General features: G+C 38.3%; 1 protein-coding gene across 5 annotated transcripts in view; it reads right to left on the minus strand.

Moving 5' to 3' along the window:
- Positions 1-2936: 2936 nt before the first annotated feature.
- Positions 2937-18819, minus strand: part of ZNF510 (zinc finger protein 510) — a 32868-nt gene continuing 16985 nt past the window's right edge. For all 5 annotated transcript variants that reach the window (XM_032392932.1, XM_032392935.1, XM_032392934.1 and 2 more), the window contains 3 exons: positions 9833-9959; positions 9448-9543; positions 2937-7248 (listed from right to left, as the gene is read on the minus strand). In XM_032392932.1, the coding sequence (XP_032248823.1) occupies positions 5549-7248; positions 9448-9543; positions 9833-9959 (1923 nt within the window). In that variant the 3' untranslated portion in view covers positions 2937-5548. The remainder of the gene's footprint in view (positions 7249-9447; positions 9544-9832; positions 9960-18819) is intronic.

The raw sequence follows: 18819 nt of genomic DNA on the forward strand, positions 1-18819 counted from the left end.
CATGTGACTGAGCTTCAAGTCTCCAAATTTTAGGGACTCCCGTGGTGCGGACCCATGCCCTTACTCCTGAGGGAAGGCGGGGGTCTCACTACACTTCTGCCTTTTGCTGGACCCCTGCCCAGAGAGTGGTCATGTGACCATGAAGCAGTTTGCCGTTTATAGCAACACCAAGCAGAAAGCCGGTGCCTAGACTTGCTGTTTTCAGCCGGCTCCCCTGCCCTGATGCCTGGGAACTCTGCCACACTCAGGCACCCCCTGTTCTTATGACCCTGGGGATCCTAAGACCATGCTGTCTCACCTGGGATTCCACCCCGCTCCACCACCTGAGCACTTTTAAGCCAGGGACGTCCCCCACTGTAGTAGACTTATAAAAGTTCTGATTTTGTGCTCTGCTGCTTATAATACTTTGTGGTGGCCTCCTCGATCCAGCTCCCTCCTGCTGCTGTATCCTCGGATATATTGCCCTGGTTTCAAGTCTCCACACCTCCTACATTCCAAAAAGTGGTTGCTTTTCCAGTTGTAGAATTGCATCATTTCTTTTCTCAGATCTCCCATTGATTTGACAGGTATTCAGAATGATTTGATAACTATCTAACTGAATTCCAGGGACCAGACAGACTTAGGATCCCCTACTCCTCCACCATCTTAACTCCTCTCTCTGCACACAGGATTCTTAGTGGATAGAGTATTTTATCCTGTAATGTCATGTTCTACCCTTTTAGTGTTTGGCTTTTTTAGTTTAGCATGTTCCAAGGTTTATGTCTATTGTAGTATGTATCAGTACTTTGTTCCTTTTTATGGCTAAATTATATTTTACAAATATATCATTTTATTTATCCATTCATCTGTTGATGGACATTTAGGTTGTTTCCATCTTCTGGCTATTGTGAATATTGCTGTTATGACATTTGTACTCAAGTTTTTGTTTGAACATTTTTTAAATTTGGGGGGCATACGTACAGAAGTATAATTGCCACAAGTCAGGCCAAGTAGTTTCTAGCTTATTAATTATGTATCAAGTGTCAATCATCTGATAGTTAAGCTAATCATACTGTTCTGGGATTTGGCAGGTTTTTTTTAGTAGGCTCCTTGCCCAATGTGGGGCTTGACCTCATGACCCTGAGATCAAGAGTTGCATGCTCTACCAACTGAGCCTGCCAGGAGCCCCTGGCAGTCAGTTCTTTAGACTACTGAAGGATTGTTAAAATAGCTAATGGTACTGGGAGATTGTGCTGTCTCCAATAAGAAAATAAATTTGTTTCTCCCTCATTGTAGTGTGAAGCTTCCCTAGTAAAAGGGCATGGTATATTATTTCTGCTGGGCTTCCAGGGACACCTTTAATGTGAGGGGAAAAAAAAGTATCATGCACCTGGCAAGGAAAGACCAATATGGAGGCAGCTCGGAACAAGTGTTATGCCCCTTTTGGTATCAGACATCTCTCCCAGTAGATTCTTGAACCTGAGAAAAAAGAATCTTCTCTTTGGAGCTGCCAAGAGGATGATTTGGAAATAAAAATGAGTGGAACAACTGGTACAATGGAGTAAAGGGGTGATCCCAAGAAACAGTTTCTGTGCCTTCCCATTTCATTGGTCTTAAAAATCTGATTTACTATTACTATTGTTTTGCAAAATTGCTTGGATTAGTAGTTATAAAGTATTTGTGTGAAAGCAAAGCTGAGAGAGAGAAAGAAGGAAAAAAAGAAAAATGCCTGCACCCCACAATGTTAATAAGAACTGATATGTAGGCATAATTTTGGATTGGGAATTCTAGTTTATTGAAAATAAATTTTATTTTGGGTGACAAATATTTGAAGAACAGTAGTGTATACTTCTGAATATTAAGAACAAGTTTCTTCTAGCAACTTTTGAAAATATCCAAAACATGAGTCTTTGAATGGAGCTCACAGCAATTAATTTTCCTTTTAGTAAATGAATAATCATAAAAGATCATTTGCAGGATCAAAAGAAAACATGTTCATATTCCACTTTGACAAATCCACCTCCAGCAAGTATTTCTGAGTGCCTAATGTGTAGAGGGTCTGTTTCAGTTACTTGGGATACATTATGAACAAAACATAAAAATTCCTGCCCTCAGTGGAGGCTTTTTAAAATTAGCATAAAGACCCTTAGCAGGCAGGCAGACAGAAAATGGACTCTTCCAGGATCCCTAGATGTGGCACCCATCTGTTGGAATAAAAGCCCATTACCTGGAAAGGCGATCAGCCAGGCAGGGAGAAGGGAGCATTCGTGGCGATAGCACAGACCATGGTCTCCAGTTGATAATGTATGATTATACAGAGAGGTGTTCTGTGGGCCTACCCCAGCAAGGGGACAGCAGATAAAGCCTAAGTGCCCAATCATGGGACTTTGTCACCTGGACTGCCAATGAATGACTCAGACTACCTGGGTGAATTTATTCATTCTAGTGGATAGATGATCTTGAACTTAATAGCAAACCCAATCATAACTCTAAAAGATTATATATACAGGGGCGCCTAGGTGGCTCAGTTGGTTAAGCGACTGCCTTCGGCTCAGGTCATGATCCTGGAGTCCCGGGATAGAGTCCCGCATCGGGCTTCCTGCTCAGCGGGGAGTCTGCTTCTCCCTCTGACCCTCCTCCCTCTCATATGCTCTCTCTCTCATTCTCGCTCTCTCAAATAAATAAATAAAATCTTTAAAAAGAATAAATAAATAAAATAAAAGATTATATATACAAAGGGGTATGAGGAAGAGGATTCAAATATATTAAGAAACTGAGAAAAAGTTTTAAGAATGAAAGATGGGGCACCTGGGTGGCTCAGTCATTAAGTGTCTGCCTTCGGCTCAGGTCATGATCCCAGGGTCCTGGGATCAAGCCCCACATCGGGCTCCCTGCTCAGGGGGAGTCTGCTTCTCCCTCTCCCATTCCCCCCTGCTTGTGTTCCTTCTCTGGCTGTCTCTGTGTCAAATAAATAAAATCTTAAAAAAAAAAAAAGACTTCATAATATACCACCTATTATAAAAACAAACAGTAACCTCTTGATTATTTTCAGGGAATACAGCACTAACTAGTTATTATCTTCTTTTTTGCAGATGCATCTTGGCAAGGGTGTTGGCAGCTCGTGTGATGCTCCATTTCCAAAGTCCTAGGAGGTTATTCTCGTTTTCCTGATTGAAACACTCTTCAGTGAAAAATTAACAATCAGGCTAGAAGGATCGAGTATTTTGGCTCATATGAGGTTTAGGCTAGCCCTGATCCCAAGAGGAGGATATGTTGCTAACAGACTGTAGGGAATGGGTCATGAGCAGTCTTGTGCAATATCTTTACGAATGACAATTTAGTATATGAACATATTTAAAATCAGTAGGAAAGGGGTGAATTATCAAATGGTATGTGGAATTGGATATTAATACAGAAGGGAAAAAATGTAGATTCTTAGGTCAAATGACATCAAAGGAAGCACTGGATATATAGACTTTTACTTTGTATGCAGTTAAGATGGTGAATATTTTGCTCTGTCAGAATGATGATGCATCCAGGTAGCAATGTTGGCAATCAGGATAGCGAAGGCTTGCTCAGCAGCTTGATTCTAGTCAGTATTATCATAGAATACTCACTCACCAAGGGCATCTAGTTTAACAACTCAGATGTGCTTAGCAGCTGACTTTCCCCTCACAGTTCACAGCACCAAAGAGGAGTGCTTTTGTCAGCCTGCAGTTTTACTACCAGTGTGTCAAAAAGCTGGGCACAGTAAGAACCAGAGTCAATTAAAACGCCGCAAGTTTCAAATGGAATTATCTGCCAGTGTTGAGAACATCCTTGTGTCCTGCCCATTGAGAGGAGCAGCCCCATCAATTTTTGGGTCTGCATAATGGCACTGAGATTGAATAGTCAGTATCCAGTGATTCCCACTAGCCTGTCAGTGAACCAGGCCCAATTAGAGTGACTTCTATGAATCGAGGGCCCTACTGAGCCAGCAGCTTTGCTTCAGGCAGCAGAGTGGGGGATAAGTTTCCTCTGTAAGGGACAGCTGCTACAATCTGATACATAGCTGAGATACTGCTGGGACCAGGACAGCTGTATTCTTAAATACACCATGTGCATTCTACACCTGAGGCTTGTGTCTGTATCTTGTTAGCCAGCGGAGCCAAGAGTAAGCTAAGAGCTGCTTTACAAAAGGCGTATACTTGGTAGCCTTATTAGGGTATCAAGTCGAACCACCCTGCTCCCCCACCCCAAGGGCATCTCCTTTTGCCAGAAATTCCAATCAACAGAATGACTAGTTACAGAGACTGAAGCGCAAAGTGGTCATTAATGGTTGTGGGACCTCAAAGGCATTTTCTTTACACACAACTCTTCCTGACTGGGAGAACTGAATTATTGGAAGGGGAAGTATAGCATGTAACACATTCCTACTACACTTTCAGATTTAGAAGTAGCCACAGTATACTGCACTGGCCAAAAGAGCCCCATTTATTCACAGGGTCACATTCATTTCCCTTGCCTACTGTAACCCTTGCCCTAACAACATTTTCTATATCTAGATACTCCCTACCTCCATGTAAAGTGATAAGATGTTGACCTGGGCACCTGTATCCCATAAAGCCATAAAAGTTTGAACCCTTTTCCTCCCTCAACATTCCCCAGAATACTTGGGTGGGTGCCAATGGCCATGGGTCCCCATTGGAGACAGGAAGATTTCTTTCCCCTGAAACAGCTGATGTTGGGGTATATGGAGGTACGACAAAGTGTGAAGGGAGAGTGGCTTCATGACATTAAAGAAGCATTTGCTTTACTTGCACGAGGTGTGCTCACATTTCAACCAAAAATCTTCCAATCTTTTAGGTTCATCGAAAGCCCTGGAACAGGTGGTATCATCTATTTCGGTACATTGAAAGATTTTTTTAAAATGAATTCTCTGACGATCTTTGAGGAATTCCTCACAACACCAACTCTTTAATAAATGCTGTACCCACTGACTGATGTAAGCCTGGCTTACATAATAGCTTTCTACCTCCCCAGTAGAGGGATGGCTAAATTATGTTCCAAAGGAAACAGACCTAAACATGCAAGAGTCAACAGAATACAAGATCACTGCTTGATCACAAAATGTTCAAAAGGTAAAGATGTGAATGAGAATTTTGTTCCACATATTTCAGGCACCCTTGTAAAAGCTGTGCCATGTTAAAGCATGATACTCAAGGTTGTCCTGGGTCATCTCCATTTTATCCTGATAGCACCCTAGTAGTTTGTCAGTGAGGTGTTTTGTCACAAATGGATGTGGCATAAAATATGAGCATCCACAGTCCCAAAGACCTACTCGGAGGAAAGGGAGACCAGGAAATTTTGTGTGAGTTATCTAAAGGGCATGGCTTCATTCAAAAGGGCTTTCCATAGTACCTTGAAAGAAATATCAGCTCATGTGTATTCTCTGATATACTTTCAAGGTTGCTTTTTGGATAAAATTCTTCCTACATTCATATTTATATGGTTTTTCTCCTGTGTGGGTTTACTGCAGTCAAATGGCTTGGTTTTTCAGCCATAAGGATTTTCCATAGTTATTATAGTATCAATAGGGTTTTCCCCCTCCCTGAATTCTCTGGCAAACATTTAGAGTTGACTTCTTATACAATTTCCCAAATTCATTACATTCATAAGATTTCTCCCCACTGTGAATTCTCTGATGTATTCTGAGGTTTGATTTCTGGCCAAAAGTTTTCCCACATTTGTTACACTGAAAAGGTTTCTCCCCTGTATGAATTCTCAGATGATCACTAAGGATTGCCTTCCGGACAAATTTCTTCCCACATTCATTACATTTAAATGGTTTCTCCCCAGTATGAATCCTCTGATGCACTCTAAGGGTTGATGTCCGGGCAAAAGTTTTCCCACACTCACTACATTTAAATGGTTTCTCTCCTGTGTGTGTTTTCTGATGTTGAATGAGATGGTCTTTTCGCCAGAAGGATTTTTCACATTCATTACATTGATATGTTTTCTCACCACTGTGAGTTCTCTGATGTATCCTGAGGTTTGACTTCTGACCAAAAGTTTTCCCACATTCATTACACTGAAAGGATTTCTCCCCTGTGTGAATTCTATGATGATCTCTGAGGGTTGACTTTTGAACAAAAGTTTTCCCACATTCACTACATTTATAGGGTTTCTCTCCTGTATGAATTCTCTGATGTCCCCTGAGGGTTGACTTCTGGACAAATGTTTTCCCACATTCATTACACTTATAGGGTTTCTCTGCTGTGTGAATTCTCCAATGTGTACTGAGGTGTGACTTCTGGGAGAATGTTTTTCCACATTCATTACATTCAAATGGTTTCTCTCCGGTGTGAGTTCTCTGATGCTGAATGAGATGTCCTTTTTGAAAGAAGGATTTACCACATTCATTACATTTATAGGGTTTTATCTCAGAGTGAGTTTTCTGGCGTACTTTGTGGGCTGACATCTGGTAGGATTTCCTGTTTTCATGATATTCGAAGGACTTATCCCCAGTTTGTGTTCTATCATTACATACCACTGGGTTCTCTTCCGTGACAATTCTCTGAAGCTGAGTGAGGTGTGACTTCCTGTTGAAATTATTTCCACTTGCATTACATTCATTCTGTTTCACAGGCATGTTAAACTTATTGTATTCCTTGACAGCTGATTTCCCGCAGAAGGATTTCCCACATTGGTTAAGAGGAGAGTGCTTCTCCCCTACCCCAGTTCTTTTATAGTCAAAGCTAGTTGTTTTTTCACTTTTTCCCCTAAATTCATCATCTTTATAGGATTTTTCTCTTGTGTGAAGACTCTTACATGTAACACAAGCAGCCTCACCATAGAAGGCTTTTCCAATTTCATCATATTTAAAAGCTTGCTCCAAAGTTTGACATTTTTGATTCTTAGGAAGATTTTCCTTATAACTGAGAGCGTTCCCATTTTTATTATATTCATGAAACTCCTCTCCAGTATGAGTTCTCTCAAACTTAATTTTGAAAGACAAATTTTCACATACACTATAGCAATTTGGTTTTTTTGTTGGATAGGGTCTATTATTAATAAGTTGGGAAATATTTTGCAAATTTACTCCCCATGAGTCATATTTACAGGATATTTTTGTTGAAACAGGAGCTATGTGCAGATTAAACTGTTTTCCCAAAACTTCTTCTTCCTCTCCAGTCAATGGTTTATTATCGATGAATATTATTTCCTGCAAGTGTTTATCTTGGATTTTCTTATTCCTCTTCTTCATCAGGTCATCATCTCTGTAATCTTCTAAAACAGAGATAAATTGAAAACATCTTATGAACCTTACATTTCTTATGGATGGGAAATATATAGCCTATATTGCATTCGTTTTTTTGGTTTTCCAAGATTAAATAATTTATGTGTATGTATGCTCACCCTCCTTTAAAAATAATATTGATAGAGTGAAAATGAGAGAGGAAACTGATAATAAATACATATCTGTATTTGGATTGTGATAAACTGCATTTTCCTACTGGGGTGGAGAAAGAATAGAAATGAGACTTTTATAGGAGTGGTTATTTTAGGGAACAGGAAAACCAGATAATGGGATGAACACAATGGGACTATATAAACTTAAGTACAGTAATAAAAGAATTAGGAGATAATGAACACTGATGGACTAGGCCCAACAGGGGAAGAGTTTGCTTTGAGGAAATATATTATAGTCCTACACTATCTAGGCTATACTGATAGAATCCTCAAGAGTCCACTATTTCCAAGCTGATATTCATTTCCATTCAATTCTTCAATATCAAATCAAAATTGATAGTACAACTTTCCTCATGATTAAATGAAGAAGCTCAGGACCTAACCCATCTTATATCTGTAAGTCACAGAAATACAAACGAATGTAAAACTGAAAAAAGGAAAATCTATTCTTGCAACTAAATTAGATTCACTGCTCAATTCCTGCTGTGGTACCTTTATTTTATCAAAATTGAATGGTAAGTGAACTTGATCACTTCATCCTAAATTTCCACATTTCAATTTGATATGTATAAAATATGTACATATGTATTTTATGTATGCATGTATGTATGTAAGCTCTATGCCCAATGTGGGGCTTGAACTCATGACCTTGAGATCAAGAGTTGCATGCTCTACCGACTGAGCCAGTGAGGTGCCCCAAGGGGTGTTATTTTAAATGGGGTATCATGGAAGGCCTTGTTGCAAAGATGGCACTTAAGAAAGGTCCAAATCATTTATGCATTCCAGATGGCTATCCTTTGAGGGTTTTAATGAGTTGTAAATACCATCCGCTATTTTTGGTTCATCTCTTCACTCTCTTAACTATGAAACATAATTTATATCTTCATAAAACTTATATGTACAGTTTAACAGTACAGAGTGAACACTAGTATAATTAGAAACCATGTCAACCTGAAATCAATACTACACTGTATGGTAACTAACTTGAATTAAAAAAAATATATATCAAGAAATAGAACACAAAAATGGCTCTGCAAACATCCCTACTTATCTCTAACTTCATGCTTAAGAGTTCACTACCCTCCTCTAATATTTATGTAATTGTTTCCTTGATTTTCTTTATGTGGTTTTATCACCAATATATGAATTCCTAAAAATGTAATTGAGTTTTCATTTCTGACATTTACATAAATGTAACCACACATGTATATTTATATTGTTTGGTTTCGTTTGCTTAAGATTATGTAGCTAATTATCCCTTGAGGAATATAATGCTTTCTTCATTCTACTCCTGATGAGCCCAATTTTTAACAAAAACAAACAATATTGCCATAAGTAAATATTGTTTTATTTATCCTAGGGAATATAATCATGCCTTTCTGTAGGGTATGTAGTTAGGAAAGGAATTCCTTGGTTGCAAATTATGTAAAACTTTAACCTGACTTGGTAACATCCTCCTGATTATACAGTGGTTTTACCAGCTTACATTTTCCATCAGTAAGTAAGATTCTTTAATATTTCACATCCTCATCAGGACTTGGCTTTGCCAAATTTGTTAGTGTCACATCATACCATGTGTTCTCATCTCACTTTGTATTTTATTTTGCATTCCGTGAAAGCTAATGAGAGACTGAACACATTTTCAAAGATTTAATGGCCATTTAAAAGTTCCTGTTCAGTCTTTTCTTTTTCAATTGGGTTGCCACCTCTTCCTACGCTGACTAGTGGAAGTTTTTACATTTTCAGAGTACTTATCCTTTCTAGGTTACTTGTATTATATACATATTCTGCTTCTCTATGGCTTGTCTTCTCATCCTTTTAACAGTATCTTTTATAAACAAAGTTCTCAATTTTAATATAGTCAAGTTTATTAATCATTTTCTTTTGATTGGTGCTTTTTTTGCCTTTGAGCTTAAAAGGAAAGTCTTGAAATACAAAGGTGTTTAATGCCAAACTGACCTTCTGGAGTCTTAAATATCCCAAGAGAATTCTGTCTGCTAGTGCTCAGGAACTCACCTCGGTGGCTCTGGTTTGAGATTTCTTCCTCTAAGAACCAAGGCTCCTCTCCTTGCTCCAACTTGAAGATTACTGCTGGTTTGAAAATGCAGTTCCCTGTAAACAGGGAACAATGGAGTATTTAGGACGGATGATGGGCTTTTTAGTTTCTAAAGCGTAAAAAGATACAGCTTCAGAAGCAGCACCCTGAAGATCCTGATTTGAACTTATCATGGGGAGTTGACAAAACACTTCTTTTATTCCTCAAAAGGGCTTAATTTTATACTCCTGAATGAAATACCTCAATAACATTAAAGTCTAAATAAAATATTCATCTGTATCGGTGCATAAAAAGGAAATGCCTTCTATGTGCTGTGATGAGGGTAAGTTATACTTATATGCTCACCCACTGAGACTAGGTTGTTGTAGTTCTCCAGCATCACATCTCTATACAGGGTCCTCTGAATAGGACCCATCTGCCGCCACTCCTCCTGGGTGAACTCCACAGTCACGTCCTTGAATGACACTGATGCCTGCAACAGGACATTTCTGCTCAATCTGAAGGGTTCAGAATTAGGTGACATAGAAAATACCCCTAAAAACAATTCTTAGGTTTACTGTAAAGAATTGAAAACAAATGTATACAAAGGATGCATATTTTGAATCTAACTTTAACTTATATTTTGGAGGTATTCAATGAGTAAAAATATTTATAACTTTATTTTTATATACTTATGAGTTCCATGCACATATTTTAAATATATTAAACTTTGTTTAAAAAAATTTTTTAAGCAAAAATGATAAATTTCTTACAATTTTTATCCAACACCCCAATATACTACCCTAGGCATATTCTAGGGTAGGAGTCAGCAAATTATTACCTGTGGCCAAATCTAGCTTGACACTTTTTTAATAAATAGAAGTTTTCCTGCAACATAATCACACATACCCAATCATTCTGTATTGTTCATTGTAGGTTTCGTGCTGTAACAGCATAGCCTAGTAATCCTATCAGACCTTATAACTATCAAAACTGAAAACATTTACTATCTGATCCATTACAGACAAAATTTGCCAACTTTTGGACTAACCAATCAATTAAAAGAAAGACTAACAGCATAAAAACAACAAAGAAAACACAATTAAGAGAGAGGGATATATGGAGATTGAAAATAACAGGATAGAAAAAAATATACATAATTATGAGCCAAAAGAAAGTTGGTTATATTAACATAAAAACAATCAAGGTAAGAAAGTATGACAAAACATAGTAACTATTTATGATCCTTTTAACAGAAAATATAAAAAACATAAGTTGATGTGCATTTGAAAACCTAGTTTGCAAATAGTCAATTCTCATTATTCACAGATTCTATATCTGCAAATTCACCTCACTAAAATATACTTCTAACTTAAATACTCATGATTTTGGGGCCCCTGGGTGGCTCAGTCATTAGGCATCTGCCTTCGGCTCAGGTCATGATCCCAGGTCCTGGGATCGAGCCCCGCATCGGGCTCCCTGCTCGGTGGGAGGTCTGCTTCTCCCTCTCCCACTTCCTCTGCTTGTGTTCCCTCTCTGGCTGTGTCTCTCTCTGTCAAATAAATAAATAAAACCTTTAAAAAAAGAAAAAAAGAAGAAACCGTGCTTTAGCTACCGTTGACCTCTCGTGGGAGGAAGCAGTTTACGCTGCACTGTGGGTGAGAGCCTGGGGACGGGTTCCATAGGTAAAATCGAGGGAGAAACAGGCCGGTACAGAAGACAGCTGTCAACTCACCTCTTGTTTACGAGGCTAGTATCGTTGCCCCGTGTGTGCCTGCAGGCCTAAAGCCAACCACCTAAGTCGAAGGAACAACTCTGTAGAGAATTCCTGCTTCAGCGAAAATAGGCGTTCCTGAGGCTGGAAGCATTTTGTTGTGTGCGTGCGTGAGAGCACTGCAAGGGAGCCCCAAACCTAATTCCAAGGGAGCCTCAGGCCGCTGCAGAAGGCAGCACACGACTCCCCACTTGTTTCATCAAGCTAGCACTGCGGCCCCACTTTTGCATGGAAGTCTAATCGCTTGCGTTCCAACTCAAAGAAACAACAGTGTACAGAAACTGTGCTTTAGGGGCGCCTGGGTGGCTCAGATGGTTAAGCGTCTGCCTTCAGCTCAGGTCATGATCCCAGGGTCCTGGGATCGAGCCCCACATTGGGCTCACTGCTCTGCGGGAAGCCTGCTTCTCCCTCTCCCATTCCCCCTGCTTGTGTTCCCTCTCTCGCTCTGTCTCTCTCTGTCAAATAAATAAATAAAATCTTTAAAAAAAATACTCATGATTTTGCAGTATTTATGGACACTCGCAGAAAGGTAAAAGATTTGAGTGTCCAACACATTTACCAGCTGGAGCTGAACAAGATAATGCTTTGCCAAATGTTCTTTTTGCAGACTACTTAGCACATTCTTTGCATTTTTGTGATTTTTCTTGTGTTCCCCCACCTGTGTAATGAGAAATGCTGTCTAGTGTTCCTGACTGCAAGAAGGTTGTGATATGCCTTAGGGAGACCAGGTGTGTTAGATAAACTTTAAGCATTAATTATGGTGCTGTTGGCTGTTAGTTCTTGTTCATGAAACAATATATTAAATAAAGTATTTTTAAACAGAAACACACATAAAACAAGGTTGTGTATTGAATGGTAGACCAAAATGTTTTGACTAGAAACTCAAAGGAACTCAACACTGTATTTCCCCTAGGAGCAATGACTCAGTATTTGCTAATTTAATGTTCACGGTGATTTTATAGAAAATAACCATGTGAATAGTGAGAATCAACTATATGTAACAAATGTTGATAGAAAATGAGATAGATGGATCCACAACTATAATTAGTTTTATAAAATTATAAGTAATTTTAACACAACTCTCAATTCAGGGCAAGCTGACTGAAAAAAACTAAAAGAGATTTAGAAAGGGGTCAGCAACAGTCAAGAGGGAAAATCTGGCCTGCTGTTTTTTGTTCGTTTGTTTTGTTTTGTAGGTAAGATTTTACTGGAACACAGTCTCGTTCATTTGTTTATGTATCACCCAGGGCTTCTACAGCACTACCACTGTAGAGTTCAGTATTTCCAAAGAGACCGTATCTCCCACAAAGCCTACGACCTGACATTTACAGATGAAGTTTGCTGACCACTGACACAAAAGGTTTAAATGACATAAATAATCAATTTGAGTAACTGAAACATATAGGATAACATAATCATAACAAATTATTTTCTAGTGCATTTTGCATGTTAAAAATAAAGACAGCAAGTCTCACCAAATTAGAAAAGATTACAAACATACAGTGTGGCTTTGGATTTTAGCTCAGAGGTGTAGAGAGCTGAAAAGAGCAATACTAACATCCTTACAACAAGAACAAAGCTAGACAGATTGAAAATTAAGGTCTTTTTTTTTTTAATTCATCAGAGAAATGAAATTGCTTAACAAATAATTTGAAATCAGGAAAAAGATAGGCATCTAGGGAGAATCAGGACCCACTTGTTTGCTTACTGGACCATATGCTACCAAACTTCATTAAGATGACAGAAAGATAAAACTAGAAAAATTTTAACAACCTGCTAAAGGCCACATGTGCACAAATGTTAGTGTGTGAAGTCCCTGAGGAGTGGTGTATGTCACAGATATAGTGTGATTTCTACCTTTTTGTGACATTTTCTCCAGGAACCCAGTCTGTTCACAGAAAGGATTGGGGGAGAATTTGGGGGAAGTCCCTTCCTGCCGCAGGTGGTACTGGCTAGTGTAGGGGAAGAAAAGTCACCGCTTAAATCACTCAGATCTGTATCACTTATTTCGGGAAAGGTCAATAAAACAAATAACTTGAGGCCATGGGCAGCATCTCTTGTAGTAAGGGGACAGCAGTAGCAGACACTACCAAAATGCTACCCAGACCCATCTGCCCTGTCTCTCCTAGGGAAGAAAATACCTAAATGGTGAGATGCAAGTTCTTAGTGCCTAAAACTGAGGTTAAACTGGAAGATAAACCCCAGAGATTTGTCATTATTTGACCTGTCTGGTAGCTCCGTGGAACATCCCATTCATAAAACGGTCTTCATTTGATCTAACTCAAAGCTCACCGACTGCAAATAGCATTTTCTCTGGGGGCATGACATTAGTTAAGAAAGAAAAACCCATGGGATATTCTTTACCATCATGGCTACCTCAGGCAGTTTGTAACAATTAAAGGAAACAACAGTGTAATTAAAAAGCTTAAAAGGAAAAGTTGGAGCATGATATATACAGAAGGGGCTTTAAAAAGCTCAGACATCTCTCTGGGAATCTAGAAGGTGGCACACATGCCCTGGACTATGTGCATATTCAGGAAACATCTGAGAAAGTACTAAACTGGGCTCTCATTAACCTTGAGGCTTTGTGAAAGAAAAGTGAAGGTGAACGCAAGGTAGTAAAATGCCAGGCTAACTGCTGAACTGCGGGACACAATCAAACATCCAACCTATACATAGAGCATCTTGGCAAAGATTGGAGCCTTACTGGTTACAAGTACTTAAGGAAATCATTGTCCAATTATTAGCTGGCTATTTAGCTAATGGAGTGGAGACTTCAGTGGACACACATGACAAAGAACACAGGTTGTACAGAATCCGTTCAAAAGAGTCACTAAACAAATGACAGCTCTGGTGGAGTGGTATTCTGATGATAAACTGACACCTTTTATTTTAAATGTCAAGTTTTTAACAAAAATTTAAGACATACAAATAAATGAAAAAATACGGCTCATACACAGGAAAAACAAACAAACCCAAAACTATGTATGAAACTGTGTAGAAACTGTCTCTGAGGAAGTCCAGACATTGGACTTACTAGACAAAGACTTTTTAAAAAAAGGATTTTCTTTATTTGAGAGAGAGAGCACGAGTGGGGGGGGGGAGAGGGAGAAGCAGACTCCCAAATGAGGAGGGAACCTGATGCGGGGCTCCATCCCAGGACCCTGGGATCATGACCTGAGCTGAAGGCAGACTACTTAACCATCTGAGCCACCCAGGCACCCCTAGACAAAGACTTTCAATAAACTGTTCTAAATACATACAAATAACTAAAGAAAACCATATCTAAAGAAGCAAAATAAAGTATGGGAACACATTCTCACTGAATAAAGAATTAGAAATAATACATATCTGATGAAAAAGCAAACTGAAATTTTGAAATTCTGGAATTTGAAAATTTGAAATTTGAAATATGAAAGTACAATAATTAAAGTGAAAAATTCCCTAGAGGTCTCAATAGCAGATCTGAACATGCAGGAGAATCAGCCAAATTTGAATACAGACCTAGTGAGATGATACAATCTGAGGAGAGAAAGTAAAAATAGGGAAAATGAACAAAAAGCCTCAGTGACCTGTGGGATACAATCCAACATCCAAATATAGCAACATCCACAGGAGAGGAGTAGTAGGAGGAGAGAGCAGAAGGGGCAGAAAAACAGAATGAATCTTGAAGCCGCAAAAGGGAAGTGACTTATCACTTCTAAAGGCTCCCAAATAAAGCTAACAGTCGATTTGTCTTCAGGAACCAGGGAGATCAGAAAGCAGTGGTATGACATATTTAAAATGCTGAAAGGAAGGCCTATCAATCAAGACTTCAACATTTCATGGCAAAGAAGTCAAACTCTCACTCATTGCAGATGATATGATACTTTATGTGGAAAACCCAAAAGACTCCACCCCAAAACTGCTAGAACTCATACAGGAATTCAGTAAAGTGGCAGGATATAAAATCAATGCACAGAAATCAGTGGCATTCCTATACACCACCACCAAGACAGAACAAAGAGAAATTAAGGAGTCGATCCCATTTACAATTGCACCCAAAACCATAAGATACCTAGGAATAAATCTAACCAAAGAGGCAAAGGATCTGTACTCAGAAAACTATAGAATACTCATGAAAGAAATTGAGGAAGACACAAAGAAATGGAAAAACGTTCCATGCTCACAGATTGGAAGAACAAATATTGTGAAAATGTCTATGCTACTTAGAGCAATCTACACCTTTAATGCAATCCCTAATCAAAATGCCATCCATTTTTTTCAAAGAAATGGAACAAATAATCCTAAAATTTGTATGGAACCAGAAAAGACCCCGAATAGCCAGAGGAATGTTGACAAAGAAAAGTAAAGCTGGCAGCATCACAATTCCGGACTTCCAGCTCTATTACAAAGCTGTCATCAAGACAGCATGGTAACTGGCACAAAAACAGACACATAGATCAATGGAACAGAATAGAGAGCCCAGAAATCAACTCTATGGTCAACTAATCTTCGACAAAGCAGGAAAGAATGTCCAATAGAAAAAAGACAGTCTCTTCAACAAATGCTGTTGGGAAAATTGGACCGCCACATGCAGAAGAATGAAACTGGACCATTTCCTTACACCACACACAAATATAGACTCAAAATGGATGAAAGACCTAAATGTGAGACAGGAATCCATCAAAATCCTAAAGGAGAACACAGGCAGCAACCTCTTCGACCTCAGCGGCAGCAACTTCCTCCTAGACTCATCACCAAAGGCAAGGGAAGCAAGGGCAAAAATGAACTATTGGGACTTCATCAAGATAAAAACCTTTTGCACAGCAAAGGAAACAGTAACAAAACCAAAAGACAACCGACAGAATGGGAGAAGATGTTTGTAAATGACAATTCAGATAAAGGGCTAGTATCCAAAATCCATAAAGAACTTCTCAGACTCAACACCCGAAGAACAAATAATCCAATCAAGAAATGGGCAGAAGACATGAACAGACATTTCTGCAAAGAAGACATCCAAATGGCCGAGAGACACATGAAAAAGTGCTCAACATCGCTTGGCATCAGGGAAATCCAAATCAAAACCTCAATGAGATACCACCTCACACCGGTCAGAATGGCTAAGATTAACAAGTCAGGAAATGACAGATGTTGACAAGGATGTGGAGAAAGGGGAACCCTCCTACACTGTTGGTGGGAATGCAAGCTGGTGCCGCCACTCTGGAAAACAGTATGGAGGTTCCTCAAAAAGTTGAAAACAGAGCTACCCTGTGACCCAGCAATTGCACTACTGGGTATTTACCCCAAAGATACAAATGTAGTGATCTGAAGGGGCACCTGCACCCCAATGTTTATAGCAGCAATGTCCACAATAGCCAAACTATGGAAAGAGCCTAGATGTCCATCAACAGATGAGTGGATGAAGAAGATGTGGTATATATATACAATGGAATATTACGCAGCCATCAAAAAAATGAAATCTTGCCATTTGCAACAATGTGGATGGAACTAGAGGGTGTTATGCTTAGCAAAATAAGTCAATCAGAGAAATAGAAGTATCATATGATCTCACTGATATGAGGAATTTGAGAAACAAGACAGAGGCTCATAGGGGAAGGGAGGGAAAAATGAAACAAGACGAAACCAGAGCGGGAGACAAACTGTAAGAAACTCTTAATCTCAGGGAACAAACTGAGGGTTGCTGGAGTGGAGTGGGAGGGGAGGGATGGGGTGGCTGGGTGATGGACACTGGGGAGGGTAAGTACTGTGGTGAACACTGTGAATTGTGTAAGATTGATGAATCACAGACCTGTACCCCTAAAACAAATAATACATTATATGTTAATTTAAAAAAATTAAAATTAAAAAAAAAAGACTTCAACATTCAGCAACAGTGAAGAAGAAATCATGACATTCCCAAATAAACAAGGACTGGGAAAATCTGCCATATAAGAAATATTAACAGAGAAGTCATTCAGGTTGTAATGAGAATACATTAGATGATAACTCGAGTCCATTAGAATAAAGAAAACTATGTAGGTAAAAGTTACTACAAAGGTGAATATACAAAAGGCACTATAAGTGTGTTTTTTGTATTTATTTTTCTCCTATGATTTCAAGAAAACTGCATAAAGCAGTAATTAGAAATCTCACACAATGTATAAGCATGTGATTTAGATAATAACAGCACAAAGCAGAAGGGGATGGAACTATAGAGGAGGAAAATTTTAGAATATTCTTGAAATTAAGTTGATTCATCTGACCAAGACTATCATAGTTAAGATGTTAAAGGTAATCAACAAGGTAACCACTAATAGAAAACAATGAATCATGGATCACTATATTAAAAAATAATGATGTATGGTGACTAACATAATAAAATAAAAAAAAATGTAGTAAAGGCACAAGTGTACATTATAATGGTACACTAGGAAATATTAATTCAACAAAAAAGTAATAGTGAAGTAGAAAAACAAAAAGGACTTATTACATACTGAAAAGAAATGTCTAAATGGAAGGCATACATGCTACTTATCAGTAAGCACATTAAATGTTAGTAGCTAAAAACTTAAAAGGCAAAGACTGGCAGAATGGATTAAGAAAAAAAACAAAACATCCAATTGTATCCTGTCTGCTAGACATACTTTACATTTAAAGACACAATAGCTTGAAAGTAAGACTGGTGAAAAATATACTATGTAAGCAGTAACCGACAAAGCCGTGCACTGTCTATAGTAGGACTAGAGAAAATAGATTTTAAGACAAAAATAGGAGAGAATAAGGACATTTTATAATGGTAGAAGTGCCAATACATGAAGATGATATAACAATGATAAACATACACACCTAAAATAGAAATACATGAAGCAAAAACTGACAGAATTAAAAAGAGAATTCAACAATAACAGTTGGCGATTTTAAAGCCCCACTTTCATAATGGATAGAACTACTAAATAGAAGACCAATACAGGAAAAGCCGCTTAAACAACACTATATCAACTAGACCAAGACAGATACAAAGATATCTACAAGAACACTCAGGCCAACACTTGCTGCATACACATTCTTAAGTACATACGGAACACTCTCCAGTATAGATTATACATTAGGCCACGAAATAAGTCTCAATACATATTAAAGGTTAAAATTATATAAAGTATCTCCTATGACCAAAATAAAATGAAACAAGGAATCAATGAGAAGGAAAACTGGAAGTTAAAAAATACGTGAAAATGAAACAACACACTCTAAAGAAACTCCCCAAAGATCGAAGAATACTAACAAGGGAATTACAAAACACTTTGAGACAAATGAAAATGAAAACACAACATATACTAAAACTCATGAGATACAGCTAATGCAGTGCTTAGAGGGAAATTTATAGCTGTAAAACCTACATTTAAAAAGATCTCAATTCAATAACCTAATCGTACACCTTAAGGAACTAGAAAAAGTGTGAACTAAACCCAAAACTAGCAGAAGGAAAGAAATAATAAAGATTAGAGCAAACAAAAAACAACAAAATAAAGAACAGAAAAACAACAGATAGAATCAACAAAACAAAGTTGGTTCTTTGAAAAATCAACAGAATTGATGA

The sequence above is a fragment of the Phoca vitulina genome, unplaced genomic scaffold (assembly GCF_004348235.1).
Source record: "Phoca vitulina isolate PV1807 unplaced genomic scaffold, GSC_HSeal_1.0 scaffold70, whole genome shotgun sequence".
Classification (NCBI taxonomy): Eukaryota; Metazoa; Chordata; class Mammalia; order Carnivora; family Phocidae; genus Phoca; species Phoca vitulina.